Raw genomic sequence first — 16,297 nt, 5'->3', positions numbered from 1 at the left:
CTGAGACACAAAGAGAAGGACAAAGAAAGAATGGGAACTAGTCGCCCGTCAGGAAAAAAAAAAAAAAAAAGCTGAGACCCGTACTGCATGCTGTTGCATTTCAGGAACAGCAAAGAAACTCCTGGGCTTCTGTACCTGCAGATATACAGAAGAAAGGAACAGATGAAAGAAAGAAAAGGGAAAAGAAGCAGAAAGCAATCTGAAATGGAGACATCATCAAACAAATGGTATTTTATACTTTGGCTTTTCCTGCCTGTGAGAGATGTGTTAGCTGACTTTCCAGCAGTCGGCCACTGGTGTTACTGGATGCCTACCGGAACACCCAACCCTGACGGTAGCCCCCTGCATTGCATACAGACTCCTGACTCTTTGGCTGTGCTCCTCTGGCACTGCACACTCCCAATTTTGAAAGACTTTCTTAATGGTTGTGGTAGTCTGTGCGTAAGTGAATGTCTGCATATCTGGTTTTCTCCCCACTTGACCATGTTTCTTGTCTAAAACCTATTTGAAGCTAAATATGCATGACTGATGACAGAAGCAGAGAACTGAAATTCTAATTGTGGTACAACAGCCTGAAATTAAAGTGAGCATAATTCTAAATTCATCCAGGTTTTTCTTGTCACCACCTCGTGCCAGTGAAGCACATATGACTAGCTAGGACAAAGACTGCTTTTAGCAGCCCAGGAGTGGGGAGCGAGGTTGGCTGGGCCTCTTGGTTAGGCTCACAGATGGGTCTCTCTTGCGGATGAGCAAGGGTTGAGTGGGGGTCCTTTGACTTGGCTCACAGGACTGGCCTTTTGCCCCACTCCCTCTTCACTGAAGAACACTCACCCCAGACCTGTTAAAGCTTCTGTGGCAGACTCGTAGAAAAGATGGCCAGTGAAGCCACATTTTAATTTTACACAATTTTGTTTCAGTGGATATTTAAAATTTACAATTAATTGCATTATCTCATTAAAAAAATCCAACAAACTACAACCGATGAAATCTTCTATACATTTTTATATATATATATATATATGTAGCTATACTTTAAAAAGTGCATGTAAATAAAAAGGTTGGACTTCAGCTGGCAACCAACGGCAAGGAGTTATTAAACCCCAGGTATCCCTGTGGAACAGAACACGGGCTAAGTAAGGACAACGTCCTGGCCCTAAGGGCCTTTAATGTTTCCCCAGGGTAAGGAGAAAGGTTCTTCCAACTATTTCAATGGCTCTCATACACATATGTAATTATAAACATGTATTTTATCTGTCCATATATATGCATGCATTTAAACACGTATAACTAGTACATATGTGTGAAGGTGTACAAACACATCCAAAGCGCCTTTCTCGCTGTTACACGCAGGGGTATGCACACAAGCACTCCGCGGTCGTCCTCCACCGCCCACTGTGCAATGTCTGCACTCGCCTCCAGATGCACTCAGCTCCTGGCCTTTCCCCTCTGCCTGTCATCGGTGCTCCTTGCTGCTGCTGGAGGCTGAAACGCAGAGCCTTCCCCCTGCCCCAGGCGAGCAGAGTCAAGACCCGAGGAGATGGCAGGAGGTTAAAAACTCCAGAGAGGAGGGATGGAAAAGCGGCCTTTCTACAGCGATCTATCCCCCTCCCGCCTTTCCTAGCAGCTGCTGGGAGACAGATAAGGCTCACAGCCGTACGTAACGGCTCTCCGCAGCAGCCGCTCCATGTAGTGGATGTCGTGCAGGATAACACCGTTGGCCGCTCTCCCCCAGTGCCCAGGGCGATGGGCAGGGGAGTTGCTGGCATGCAGAGGACCTGGCAGCAGGCTGTGGTGGCCTACAGTCAGCAGAGAGAGTCGGATGTGCTAGGTCAAGGGTGCCTGTCCGGCTGCTGTGCTTCTCCTGAGCATGGTGTGAGAGGAACCAAGGACCATCACAAGCCAGCCAGCTCCCCCAACTGGTCTGATGACCTGGTGGCCCTTTGTCAACTTTGTGCATCTGCCATGAGGAGTCCACTCTAGCCTCCCTCTCCTTGCTGTCAGAAGACGTGTTGGCATTCACAGTGCAGGCCTAGTAGAAGCCCCTCGCCCCTTCCAGCTGAAAGAAAGGACAGCAGGACATCAGCAAGCTCAGAGGGCTGGACAACGACCTCTGGCCATGTGCTCACTTGCTTGTACTCCCAGCCCAGGACTCCGGACCAGACTGAAAAACATCAGTAGAACGACAGAATAACTCCAGTTGGAAAGGACCGGGACCTAGTCCAACCTCCTACTCATACCAGGGTCAGCTCTGAGGTCAGGCGAGGCTGCTGAGAGCTTTACCCAGTCTTGTCTTGGACACCTCTAAGAGCAGAGACTGCACAAGTTTTTTCGGCACCCTACTCCACTGCTTGGCCATCCTCATGGTTAAAAAGTTTCTCCTTATATCCATGGCTCCATATAATGTCTTGTGCAAGGAGGGGACTTTTGCAGATTTTGGAAAGGGGGAAGGGTCCACTCTGAAGGGGGAACAGTAGGTTTCTCATACTTAAAGACTGTTGTTCACCCCACCATGCAATCTGGACTGGTATCTAGGAGACACCCTCTCCCTACAGGAAAACTACAGAACCATCAAACTTGTAGGAGGATAATGGGGATGTGCAAAAGCTCATGGGCAGATCTGTGGCCCAGGAGCCAGGAGCTCCAGGCTCTTGTTTTACATCTCTTCCCTCCTTTCCAGGACACTTCCCTTTGGCTGTAAACCTGCAGGCAGGTAGATTTGCTGCTCCTAACCCATCTGTTAGTTTTCACCCACCTCTCCAAAAGCTGAGCACCCCACTCGCTTCGCACCACAAAGCTATGAGCTGAAATCATACAACTTGCTTGTGGCTCGGGAAAGCCTCCCAAACTGTTCCACGCCAACTCACCACAGGTCTTCCTGACTTCTCCGCTCCTCTCCCTTTCTCCTTTGCCTTGCAGAGACTGAGGCAGAAGAAAAGCAGGTAATTCTAACCAGGCGGACAGAGACCCGCTTCCCTCCCACTGTTCCCACCCCATTAGGCAGAGTATGAGAAGGAGCAGTCTCCAGTCTCGCTGGAGCGCAGAAACTCCAGCCATCCGCTCATCAACAAGCCAGGGGCCTCCCTGACCTAAATTCTCAAATCAAAAAAGGAAACAGCGTATCTTTGCGCTGCCGAGACTCAAACCACAGGAAAACGCGTTGTTTGGTTTTTGGTTGCCTTTGGGATTTTTCCTGCAGAAGGCGCCAGGACTTCACCTCCCCTACGCCCCGAGCATGAGGAACGCAGGAAGCCGAGGCGCCTGACCGCAGACGGCTGGCGCGGGATCCCCGGGAGCGGGGCCCCTTCCAGGGCGGGCGGCGGGGCTGCCGCTCGCAGGCAGGCCTGGCAGAGGCAAGCCCCGCCGGCACCGGTCACAGCCCGACGGCGGGCCTCGCCCTCCCGGTTTTCACCCCGGCAGAGCCTCCCGACCCCGCCGCTTGCCGCTCCCCCGAGGGCCCGCACCCTCCAGGGCTGCCCTCGCCCCACGGATCCCCTGCTCTCAGCAACGCGTTTTTAAACACGAGATTAAACCCAGCGCCGCCCGCGCCCCCCGCGCCGCTCCGCCGGCAGCCGCGCTCCGCAGCTCCCGGCCCCTCCCGGCCCCCCCGTCCCGCAGCGCAGGGGATCCCGCTGCCAGCGCCCGGCGCTAGGACCCCGCGCGCTGCCGCGGCCGGGGCCGAGGGCGGGCTGGGGGCGGGGAGGCAGGCGGCAGGCCACGCCCCCTCCCTCCCTGCCTCCCCGCGGCAGACGCACCCGCCGCGTCACGTGACGCCGACCGGCCTGGAGGCGCCCAACCGCCGCGCCAGATGGCGGGTCGCGCGGAGAGTGACGCGAGCATCACGTGACGCCGTCTCGGGACGATGAGGTCAACGGCCGCGCGTCACGTGATCCTTGCCTACGCGCTGCGGGGTCGGGCGCAGATGGCGGACGCTGAGGCCGAGGCGGCCCCGCGGCCCGAGATGCCGCGGCTGGCGGCGGCGCTCCGAGCCCGCCTCTGGCAGCTGCAGGCCGAGCTGCGCGAGCAGGAGGTGTCGGAGGCCTCGTCCCGGGCCTACTGCCGGGGTTTCTGCCAGGTACGGGCCGCCGGGGGTGGGCCGGAAGGCGGCGGCGGGGCCGGGCCCGGTGGGCCTCCCGCGCCGCACCGCGCTGCGCGCCCGGGGCTGCCGGCGGGGCGGGGGGGCTGCATTCCCGGGGCTCCGCTCCCCGCTGAGGCGCTGCGGGGGTCTCGGCGCCGCCGAGTAGGCCTGCGCGGCCGCCCGGGGCCGGGGGAGCCGCTCGCCGCGGGGCTGCGGCCGCGCCTCGGGCCTGGGCCGTTGGCGGCCGTTGGGAGGTTGCGCGGGGCCGGCGGGCCGCGCGTTCTCCGGGCGGTCCCTGGAGCTCCGCGGGTCTGTTCTCCCGGCTGCGGGCTCAGCCCTGCGCGTTCCACCCCGAGCGGGAGCGGCCCGCCGTTCGCATCGGGCATGGAGGGGGCTTCTCTGGTCCGGTGGCCTCATCGGAGTGCTTGCTTGGCGCAGGCTGAGGATCGGCGGTCGCTGAGCCGAGCGGCTGGCCTCCAGGAGAACAGTTAAACTTGATTAAAGTTGCAGTGATGGAGATAACTTATTCTGGAATAAACTCTTTCGATAGTGAATTAGTTTTGCTTTCCCCACAGCATCATTTACTGAGAGCTCTGACGTTGAATAGTTGCTGTCAGGTGGCTGGGTTGGAGACCCATCCCTGTTGAATCTGAAGAGCTTTTGGTTTCTAAAATAAAAAAAAAAGTCTGGTTTACAGAATAGTTTGTCCACATCTTAGCTGATGCAGCCACTGTGTTTGAATGGTGAGCGGCAGATAGATGCCAAATGAGACAAAAAATCTTTCTGGTGTGTTATGGATAAGTGGCGTTACCTCTGGCAATCTGCCATTTTGCACCCACAGATTGTGTACTTTGCCACACCGTTCTGGGAGGATGTTTACCTTATCAGTTACTGAAACAGGAGGAGTTTATTTGTTAGGTCTCAAAACTCTTGCTTCTCAAACTGCAGGATGCTGCTGCACGCTGCTGTGTGTGTCCTAGGTTACGCGTGCTGTTAGGATCGGTGGCCTTGCACTTCCAGGGAGCCCATTGTGACGTGTGACTTTCTCCAAGTTTCAAGTTTTGCACAGCTTTTCTCCAGTGCATCAGAACAGTGGAACAGATATTCAGCTGATACTTGGTAGAGGCTGTCAGGATGGTCAGTACACATAGAGGTCCAGCCGCCCAGGTTGGTTTGGTACAGATAAAGCGTTAGAGGTGCTCGATCAACAGAATCTGATGGGAGGTAGTTACCTAAGAAACAAAAAAAAACGGTAACCATACTGTTACCGAATGGTACTCTCATTTTAGAACACTGTGATGGATAATACAGATAAAAATGAGAAGCATCTGTCTTGCGTTGCTGTGGGTTTGGGGTGCTTCTGATTGTCGTGGCTGTACACCAAGAGATACAGCGGAAAACGTGAAGGTGCTGGTCTGTCACGTAGCATCTTCAGTGGGATCTGGGTTTGTGAAGTCATCGTGCAGTCCAGCCGCTGTGGTTAGGATGTAATTTTACGTCTTGGTTTCTCCATCTGACTGGGGATATTTGTGAATGTTGTGCAGACTTTGAGTAATAAAACTTAAAAATAACTTAAGACCTGCTGCTAAGTGAAATTTAAGGAACTCGATTTTGTATTAATAACTTGATACCGGTGGTACCCTCCTTGCCATAAGCTTACTAAGCTACAGCAGAACTCCCTAGAGAGAAGCTGAGTTTAACTGGGCTTAACGGCGATCTTGGGAAGCAGCTGCGGTGAGGAGAGCTGAAATGTTTTAGGGCAGCAGTGGATTTGCCATCCTGTGTGTACGTATGCGGCGTGGGCCTGGAAGGTGCTCTGGTTTGCTGCGGAAATTAGAGGATATTGGGACACAACAAGGCGTGAACCAGATCAGGAGCTTTCCCATGCTTTGAGCTGTCTGGGTGCTGTGTTTTACTACACGTAAACTTCTGCCACCATCCGCAGCTTTCCAGTAGTTGTTCTGGGAGTGATGCTGGATGGGACAGTTTCCTTGAAGATCCCTGTTTTTGAGCGGGGGAGTAAGATTGATGACCAGGATAACACAACAGAGAAACCTGTGAACCCTAAACAGCGGGTTGACTCTGCAGCTTTACACTGTACAGGTGTGAATGCTTTGCATATTCCCCTCAGGAGAACTGTGTCTGTGGGGAGCTGGGTCTGTACCCGCGCAGCCAGCCAGAATCAGCAGTGCGTGTGCTTGAGGTTGTACTGTCATAGGTGTGAAGCGGAGGCCGTAGGACATCGGAGCATCCCGTCTGCCAATGCGAGCACCTGGTGGCTTGCTGAAGTTACCGAGGGTGACACAGTTGAGGACTGCCAGTTGCAATCAGGTACATTTAAGAAGAGGTGGAATTTTTTTTCTTAAACAGAGACTTAAAGCTGTGATAACAGGTGAGGCAACTTGGACATGCTTAAATTGGTTCTGAGCGAAAAAACAGATGCTTCAGCAGAAATGCAGCTAAGCAGGTATTGCAGCATTGCAGGACGTGGGAATCTGTGCAGTGCTGAGGACCTAGGCTGACCTGGAGATCGCGCGGTGGGTGGGTGGGTGCCTGCAGCCTCTGCTCTTCTCACACCACCACCAGTTAGCTGTGCTACTGTGCCCAAAGGAGGGAGGACAGGGCAGAGTGTAAGCAGGTGTGTGTTAGCCAAACTTAAAATGTTTGAATACTCTTTTTAGGTAATTAGACTGTAAGGTAGCAATTGCTTATAAAAATGTTACTTGACTGTTCACTGAGCATGTAGATTATGTATTCCTGACAAGTTAAAAATTGTCTAGTTTTATCTTCTATATAGACTGCCAGGACAAGTCTGTACCATAATAATGTTCAAAACTACTTATCTTTGATGTTCAAGCGATTAATAAGTCTCTTGCCTTGAGTCTGTTTTATACACTGAAACCATCATTGCTCGTCTGTTTGGGGAGAAGTTTCTGATAAATGGCTGCTCAACAAATTGTTAACTCTGAGGCTTTGATCTCAGCGCTAGGAAAGCACTCAAGCAAGGGTGCAGTGTTTTCTAGTAAGTTTATTTAATCTTAGGACATATGCTACCATGTTTTGTGGTTTACACAGACCAGATAGTTCATGATCTAAGTGTCTGTCAAAATAATTGAGTACTAAATTTGGCTTTTCAAATAGGTTGGCTTTAATGGATGTATTTTTAGAGAAGTGCAGAGGTTTGTGTGTTTGATCTTCTGTTTCTGTAGAAAATACAGAAATGATGGTAGTGTTACTGCAGGGTTTACTAAACAGGTGACTTTACCATAGTCATCAATTGAGTATCTTGAGGGATTACAGTGTAACAGCTTTTGAATGTAATTTAATGGTTCTAATGCCATGTGTAATTTGAGTTATATTATCAAATCCATCATTAGTCTGTTAGAGAAGTGCTTAGACTGGTTAGTTACTAGTCATTCATTGCTTCTGCTAATGATCTTCGTGCTATGTTTAAGGGTGATTTCTGTAAACTTCAGTCTTCACTTCCCCCACCCTCCCTGTGTCTTTATTAATATTGTGTGGTTTCTTGGACAGTGTGTTACTTTCATTCACCTAGGAGTTATGTTACTGATTTTTTTTTTTTTTTCCTTAAATACCCCACATGGTTCTGCCAGTCTGGTGGATATGTGCTTATTTTTTTATCCCTAGGACTAATATTGTGTAGTTAGATCACTGTCATTATACCGGGTAGTCCACAAAATAGTGTGTAGCTGGCCACTTATTTCTTGCTTAGTTCCTGTTTAGTGAGCTCATTGTAGGGTCTGTTCAGTAGCTTCCTCCTTCCAGCCATAGTCTGATATGATCATGTGTGTGTTTAAGGGGTTAACAAATGGGTCGTGTCAGTCCCAGCTTGACGTGATCTGAAGCCTAATATGACCTGATCATCCCCTTCGGACAGTTTGGCTCGTGTTGAGTTATGGGGCCTCAGGGTTCCACAAAGCACAGGCTTTTTCGTTGTTTGTGGTTTGCTTGGCAGCTGGCCTTAACCAAGACTGGTACTTGGTTTTGGTCTAGGGAGGGTGCAGCATCAGAGGGAGATTGTAACTGGTAAGAAGTGTAACTGGTCTGGAGTTGTAGGAGGGCGAGCGTACAGAGGAGGGATGTTACTTGTGAAGTGCTTTGCTCTCAGTGTTACTTTATAACCCGCAGGAAAATAACCTGGTGGCGTAGCGGAGTTTTAAAAAGGTTGGGAGACACTACTGTCATCCTTGTGCTGATTTTTTTGAAACTTACTTTGTTTTCTCTTAAAACTGGCTAGATTTTACATTGCTTCTTCGGTACTGTGCCTGGACAATGTAGGATTGCTGTGGTCGAGAGTAATTTTGCATTTGAAAAATGACTACGTAACGGTCTGGTCTGGACTCTGTATACACTTCTAATGGCTTCATGTTTGCTACATGGGTAATACATGTATCTTCAAAATACTACAGCTGGAAGAATGGTCTTAATCTTGAACTTCTTGTCTATTTTTCTGCAGTCTCACTCGTAATAAAGATTCCAGTGTTACATATGTGGTTCTGTCTCCATGGCTGTTGTACAAAAGAAGCTGAGTGCAGAACTTCTCCCTGGATTTTTAGCTTAACAGTTTACATTTCTGCCGGATGCCTCTAGCTTGTTCCCCAGTAGAAATTCTGATAACTTTATCAAAATAATAAAATAAATGAAAATATTTTTGAATTAAGGGAGAACTTCTGTTGAGGAGAAAAACTGCCGTTTTTGAATCTCCTTCAGAGTAAAAACTTCGCACTTCCAGAATTCTTCCACTGTATATGCTTGATATTGCATATTGATATTTGTTTTTTAGACAAAAGTGTGTTATGAGAACTTCTAATGATAACTCGTTTTCTTTCAGACTCTACTTCAGTATGCTGGCAGTCGGGGTGCATCAGAACATATTTTACCTTTTTTGGAAGTCTATCGAATCTCCATCCAAAGCTTTGCTAATGCGCGACCTTACTTGACTACAGAATGTGAAGATGTTCTTTTGGTACTTGGCAGGCTAGTGCTGTAAGTTTTAAGTTGGTACATTCATATTTAAAAAAAGAACTGTATTTTATAAATGAAAGGGCAATTTGTTGAAATAGTATAATATTTAATTTGACAACTGTATTTATGATTTATTGTTTAGTAAATGTCTTTAGTACATTTTTAATCGTACCACAAAAATGTACTTCAGTATTTTGTTAATTAATGTGAACAAGTGGTAAGTCTGTGTTCTGTGTTTGGATAATTATGCAGGTATTAGGAAGGTTCTGTTCTTTCTTAAACATTCTGAAAATTATTAGTTTTTTGTGTAGAAAAAGCAGTGTGGTCCTCATTAAGCAGAAGCTATAATATTAGACTTTCATGCATGGCTTTATAAACCTGTATCACTTGCTCTGCAGTTACTGCTTTCGTGTGTCCTCTCATCTGTAATGCAGGGTAGTTCTGAACATGGCCCTTTCTGAAAAAGATGAGCCGGTTTGTATTTATGGCAATCTAAGGTGTGCCTGTGGGCTGTTGCTGTAGGACAGCAAAGCAGAGTAGAGTAATTCAGCCTGAGCTCTTTCACCAGTGGCTGTAGACATGACTTCCAACAAAAGAGAGAACTGTTTTGCAGTCCATCAGCTAAGTTGGAGTAACTTGCAGTTCCTCAAAGTCTGTTTTAAGTGCAAAGCAGCTATTTGTAATTGAAGAGTGTAGCCTGGGGCTTTCACATACATTGGAGTACATTCAGTTACTGCCCTTAGCCTGAGAGGGGTAGCTTGGTGGGCTGGGCGTTCCTCGCCAGTAAGGTTTCATTCAAGGGGGGAAGGGTGAAGATCTGGAACCTTGAATAAAAAGATCATCATAGAATAAAAGCAATTCTGTGACAGGTTTTCAATGCGCTATTTTTTATTTGCTATCAGTAGCTTACTTGCGTTGTGGTCTGAAGTCGGGTTTCTTTCGAGAAGGATTTTGCGATGAACTCCTTGGTCAAATGCTTTTTTGTAAGGTACTGACTTACAATGTTAATCAACAGCTCAGAACCAGATCTCCGTATGATGCCCTGAATTTTTGAGTTATGAGAAATATGAACTAGGAATGATTTTTTTCTGTTTTTTTTAAATCTTCTTTTAAAGGGGGGATTTAAGATTGTTAAATCTTCTTTTAAAGAAGGGACAACGTATGAAATGAGGAAAAGTCGGTCTTAACTTCTTAATATGCAAATCATTTACCTGATACATAATACATATATTTTGCTTTTGCAGACTGCTTCTTTATGAATAGAGTATTCTCATCTTCATCATATTTTCATTACTTAGCTTGCATATTCTGCTGTTTCCTACTCGTGTCACTTAAAAAGTTTATCTTTCACTGTCTTTGTATGCAGGTCATCAATACCTGGAGTACTTTCCATATATTTTGCCATTGTTACATTCTTGGGGTTGGGAATCCCAGTTTTGTTTCAAAATCCCTTATCAAAATTGCTTTTCTCTTGTTGAGAAAAATCGGAATATTCTGCTTCTGCTAATGTGGTTTCTTCCATCTTTCAGTATGAGGAGTTTGTTTGCTGTTGCTTGTATATTCAGACAGCTGTGTGGTGGAGGACAGTAGAGACAGGCTGGTTTGCTGGAATCTCCCCTATTCTTGTTGTTATTGTATCTGAGAGGAATCTAAAGAATGAGAAAGACAAGCGAAGTCACAGATAGGGTGAGGTAAATGGCGTACCTAACTCAACTCTCCCATGTTTTTCTTTTACAGAGGTGTTTCTGAGGGAGGGAGAGAGAAGTTAGGACAGGGAATTAAAGATAAATATTAACTTCCATGAGGGAGGAAGGCTATTATCTGGTTGGGAACATGAAAGCATGCGGTTCCCATGTATCTGTGATTTTGGGGGAGACAACTGGGTTACCACAGCTGTAATACGCGCTGTGTGTTTTCAGACTTGAACCTGATAGGAAATGAAATGAGCAAGCTTCCTGTTTTAAAGCAGAAGTGCTATACTTACTGTTGAAATCCTCATTCGCTTCCAGTATCCCTCCTGGAAAAGGGGAAAGAACTTCCTCTTCCTGACATCCTTCCCGGCAGGGTGAGCCAGTAACAGCAAAACTCGGTAGACGTGGCTTTCCCTGCCACCCAGCCAGGTCAAGTTGTATCTTCACAGTAAATCTGACATGATGTAGAGACTCTGTCCCTCATCAGAAACACGATGCTGATGCAGTCTGAGACCTTGTTGGTCCACTCTCTAATCCTAAGAAATAGAAGAAAAGCTTGGAGAGGTTGCTCTTGTAGTTTTCAGATTTGGCAAATGATCGGGAGGGAGCAGGGCTGCTCTGCTTGGCCGTGGCCGTGAAGGACCATGCCTGCTTTGGTCAGGTAGAAGTCAGGCTGTTGGCTTCCACAGCCACAAAGCCCAACACATCCCCCTTACCCCCCAGTATTACTATACCAAAGGTGTTGCCTCTATAGAAGAATTAATAAAGAATTAACCATATCAAAGGCATCTTTCACCAGGGTTTGGTTAGCTGTCTGTCCTTGGGAATCTTGGGAAGCCATTGAGGCTGATTGTTCACTTGAGCTGCTGTGAGTGCTTTCTCTGAGGGTACTGTGTGAGGGGGAAGATGCCACTCACCGTACCGTCAGTGTGAAAACTTTACTGCCATCTGAAAATGGTTTATATGGTCCTGAGATGAATAGATTAAAGTTAAAAAAATGTAGAAAGAATTGTTCGTAGTTCACATTGTGTTTGCCAGTAGCTAACATTTGATTACTTTCACTTTTTCCTGTTTGCTGTGGTGGCACTGATCTGAAAGAGTTCACCATTTCTGCACCGTTGCAAAGGTGTTCATAAGCTTTTTCAGCCATGAAAAGGGAAGGGAGATCTGAACGTCGTCTGGTCTAAGTAGCAAAACTGGATTCAGCTGAGAAGACCAGTCTAACTCAAATTTCTTGAGCTGTTCTCGCCTCGTGGTTGTACTTACCGAGTCTGACCCACGTTGCTTCCAGGAACAGCGTGCTTGCTTTCTGTAACACCTCTGTGAGGGGGCACGTGAGGGTTCGCTGCTTTGTCTCTCTAACAAAGCATTCCTCAAGCCAATAAACTGTTGTAACTTAATTCACTAACTTGCACTTACCACTCTGCTGTCTGTCACTAAGAGCTAACTCAGTTCTTAACAAATCCAGAGTAATTCCTGGCAACGGGTGAACTATTTCAGTGGATCATCCAGTGTAGAATTAGTCATCTTTTTAACTGTAAGAAGCTTAGAATAAGAAAAATGTTCTAATACTACCTAAAGATGAACACAATCCTGCAAGCTTTTAAAATTTACTTTTTAAAATTTCTGTCATAAAGTAATAGGGAATGAGCTATAAAGTGATTACAGAATAATTGTGTGCAAATAATGTGTTGATTTTTGCCTGGAGTTATTCCATCCAGAATAAAGAAATTAAATCTAGAAGACCTTCTTCTAAAAGATTATTTGAAGTTGAGTGTTTGAGATAAACTGTAGCAAGTGCTTGAATGTTTCATTATTAAAAAAAATAAAACAACAACAAAACAGTTATTTGCAAAAATTATGATTAAAGTTTGGAATTGATTTTTGCATAGTTCGATACTGTGGTGGTACTGGTAGAGCAGGGTAGAAAGGCTTGCGTTCATGAAGTGGTCCTGGTATTTTGGTTTGGGGTCTTAGCCCTGATACCTGAATTCCGTTCAGCTGCATTACAAAAAAGAAGGAAATGGGCATTTGGGGATAGAGGTGCGTTTTGAAGTATTGTGTAATAAGGACCAAAAGGAAGTATTAAGCTACATGGCCATTCCCCGCCTTGCCAGTAGAGTAGGCTGGCTAGTCTTTATGCAGCTGTGTGTTTTGAGTCAATTCTTATAAAAAAAATTAGGCATGTGACTTAGAATTCCAATTATTTTTCTGCCAATGAAATTGTAATTGGAATATCCTGGATGTTACTGTTGCAGTTGGGTTGTAAGCTGTTTGACGTGGTGACTGTGCACCCGGAGCTCCAGGTTGCTCATGGAGTGACTGCCAAACTCGAGTGCTTGGTGTTGGGATCCGCAGGAAGACTGAAGGACTCACAATGAAAGATTTTGCAGTTCTTGGTTCAGCTCAGTCCTATGTTACTATGACAGACAAGAACTCTTGAGGCATACATTCAGCCCTCTTGTTGTCACAGACTGTCATCTCTGTGTACGAAATGCTTTGAAAATCTTATTTCAGATCTTTTGCACTGTCCAAGTAGCACCTTAAGGGTTAAGTACAGAAAAATGATTTGTAATACCTTGCTTTGCCATTTTGTTTAAAGCTGATATTTTGTATAACCAATATCGTGTATATGATAAGATAATATTCTAGAAAAAGTATTTCCAGGAATTAAGAGTGAAAGTAGATAGAATTGGTTGACTTCAGGTCTCAAAGTGAGGTCTGCATCAAAAGACTTCTCAAACACATTGATCGTGAAGTTTGCAAATGTTTTATTTGATTTGAAAAGTCTGTTTGATATGCATGAAAATTGGACACAGCTAGTGGTTTTTTTGATTGGTTTGTGTTTTTGGGAGGGGGTTTTGCTTATGTTGAAGTAGAGTTCAGCTGCTGTGAGACTTTGTACAAAGTTGGTTTTGATACTCTAGTAGCAGCCACCGGGGTCTAGGCATCAGGACTCGTGAATTAACTTGCGTTGCCAAGCTTGAGTTCAAAGGAAAAGTGAGTCCTGATTATTTTATAATATGGAGACCTATGACACTTGGAATATCTGGTGATCCTGTTGCCCACTTTTTCATGGGCATGGTAGTACTGGAGAGTCTAGTGCCTGATGATGTGAATAATTACTGAATGACAGTGATGAAGACGATTGTATTTTCTGCCTGTCTAGCAGAAGTGTTCAGAGCTTTTGCAGGTCTAAACCTCTGTTCAGAGGAACAGGATTGGGCAGTGAAGGCAAACTTCTGAAATGTGAAAAGGATGGCCAGATGTTAATTCAGTATTTGTCCAGTTGATATTGTTTGTGTATATGACAGCTGAATCTGGCTAAAAACTGATCAGGCATAGCATTTTGCAGCTAACTGTTCAATATATTTATCAAAAGTCGGGAGGAAGGGGGGAAGAAAAGTCATTCTTTTTGGGTACTAGACAGTTTTGAAACTCGTGTTTGCTTTATGGTCATCTCTTCCTTTTCCCCTTCCCCAAGCTCAGCTCCTCTGTCTATGGTAAGACTGAATGTGTTGTCCTGTCACTCCTCTATTTAACATTTGAGAGTGGAGGTATTAAAGAAGAAATAGCATGAGTTGGAACTGTCTAACAACGTAGGTGTAGCTCGTAGCGGTTATTCAGTGCATTATTATATGTGGAGTCTTAAACCAGTTTTCTTCCCTTATGTTGTTATGATTTATGAGAACATTTTTGCTATGTGTAGGTCTTGTGAACCTCTAGACTGAGTGTCATAGTTAACATACTGAGTTTGATTAGGTCAAATTGTTCTGTGCAGCAGTTGGGGTTTAGGTGATCCATACGTCCCGTACAAGATTAGATAGGCCCTGTTTGAGAACAGCATAGGCAGTAGTCTTGCTGTTGCTTTGTCTTCTAGAAAACAGTGATTCTTGTTCTCCAAGGCTTTTCCCTGAAATGAGATGAATGTGCTAAATACATACAGTTGTTTCCTTTTTTGTTTCTGAAAAGAGGTAGTGTTGCCCTGATTGTCTAAATGAGGGAATATCAAGTAGGTTTTGCTTCCCCCCCCCCCTTTTTTTTTTTGGAATGTGAACTTATTTGAGACCTATATATTCTATAACTTTGCTGGATATTTCAGAGATGTGAAAACTTTGTGAATGCTTCCCACTTTCCTGAATTTTCATTTGGAAAACCTGGTACGCAGCGGAAGTTCACATGCCACTGTGATAGGGCTGACTCATACTAACATTAATCATTGACACAGTTGGAAATGGGCTGTAACAAACTTTCCTGGGTGTAAAATCAAGACTGAGTGACTAGTGTCCTATTTTTAAGCAGGATCTTGGGGTAATGAAGAAACAAGAGGATGTTCACCACCTATACTCTGTAGATAACTGAGCTACGTGAATACAACAGCTCCCTGAATTAATGAACTGGGATTTTAAAGTCGTATCTGTTTAACTCTGACATTAATCTAACCATCTTTGATATGGATATCAATGTGGATGGGAGTTTTTTGGTTTGATAAGCTCTTGAGCTTGTTGCAGTTCGCACCATGGGTATTTGAATGCTTCCCCCCCACCCCATGCTATCAAGGACTCATAAGGTGCTTCTAGGAATCTGCTCTGCAGGCCCGTTTCTGTGCTGTTGACATACCTTGACATAGCGCTTGACATACCTTGTCAGTCTGTTGCTTTTAGGATGCTGTTAGGGATCTGTTCTCTAGGTCCATTTCTATGCTGATACACGTGTCTTCTTCTGTCAAGCTGTTCTTTAGTTTTATTTTCTTGTGTATATCAGCACTGATGATTTGAAGCTGGCTTTCATTCTCACTCTAGGCGAAAAGACCGTGCTGGGGTCAAATGAGTTTTATTCAGAATGAATATTAGGTTCCTTTGTGAGAAGAAAGAGCAGAAATTCTGTAATGCAGTGTTCCTGAGCCATGTTGGATAGACTATCTGGGATTACAAGAGTAGCTGAAATCTTATCCTAGCAAGATTGTGCCTAATAAAAAGGAGTACTCTTTCCATGTGATGACTCCTGCCTGGTTCTGGGACTGCTCCTGGCCCTGAACTGATTTGTGAAGTCAAACATGTTTCAGTGTTACTGTCATTTCTTATCTGAATGCTAAGTAGTATGTGCCTCAAATGTTATTTAACGTAATAACGTGTTCAGGTAGCTTGCTTACTTGCCTCTTACTTTTCCAGGAGCTGTTTTGAGCTGCTGCTTTCAATTCCTGAAAGCGAATTGCCGCATGAGGTGTGGTTAGGATTCTGTCAGTCCATAGAGGTAAGTGCTCTGAATTTTTTTTTTCCGATTTACATATTATTGAAAAAACAAAAGGCTGCTGTTGTGCTCCTCTTCTTCTACCCGTCCCCTGAATTCTGCCTGTCCTGCATTGCTGTTAGCTAGGCAGCATGAATTCCTGAGCAGCAAAAGACTGCAACAACAGTACTGGCAGCCTTAGATCCCACAGCAGATTTCTAACTACACAGTCAGTGGCAACTGCAGCAAGAGAACTGTAGAAAATCTTGATCTCTGTAATGGTTTGTGTGAGGGAGAGACTGAGTTAGGTGGAGTG

At 45.7% G+C, this 16,297-nt stretch overlaps 1 protein-coding gene across 3 annotated transcripts in view; it reads left to right on the top strand.

The window, feature by feature from the left end:
• The first annotated feature begins 3,859 nt into the window (after positions 1–3,859).
• Positions 3,860–16,297, top strand: part of RLF (RLF zinc finger) — a 52,408-nt gene continuing 39,970 nt past the window's right edge. The window contains exons 1-4 of one of the 3 annotated variants that reach the window (XM_075437954.1): positions 4,021–4,072; positions 6,294–6,406; positions 8,928–9,082; positions 15,924–16,005. In XM_075437954.1, the coding sequence (XP_075294069.1) occupies positions 6,338–6,406; positions 8,928–9,082; positions 15,924–16,005 (306 nt within the window). In that variant the 5' untranslated portion in view covers positions 4,021–4,072; positions 6,294–6,337. Of the gene's footprint in view, positions 4,073–6,293; positions 6,407–8,927; positions 9,083–15,923; positions 16,006–16,297 lie in introns of all 3 variants that reach the window. The other 2 variants (XM_075437953.1, XM_075437955.1) reach the window with 2 other exon arrangements.

This window comes from Opisthocomus hoazin, chromosome 17 (genome assembly GCF_030867145.1).
Source record: "Opisthocomus hoazin isolate bOpiHoa1 chromosome 17, bOpiHoa1.hap1, whole genome shotgun sequence".
Classification (NCBI taxonomy): domain Eukaryota; kingdom Metazoa; phylum Chordata; class Aves; order Opisthocomiformes; family Opisthocomidae; genus Opisthocomus; species Opisthocomus hoazin.
Note: the sequence above shows the minus strand (reverse complement) of the source record. Positions and strands in the feature narration are given on the sequence as shown.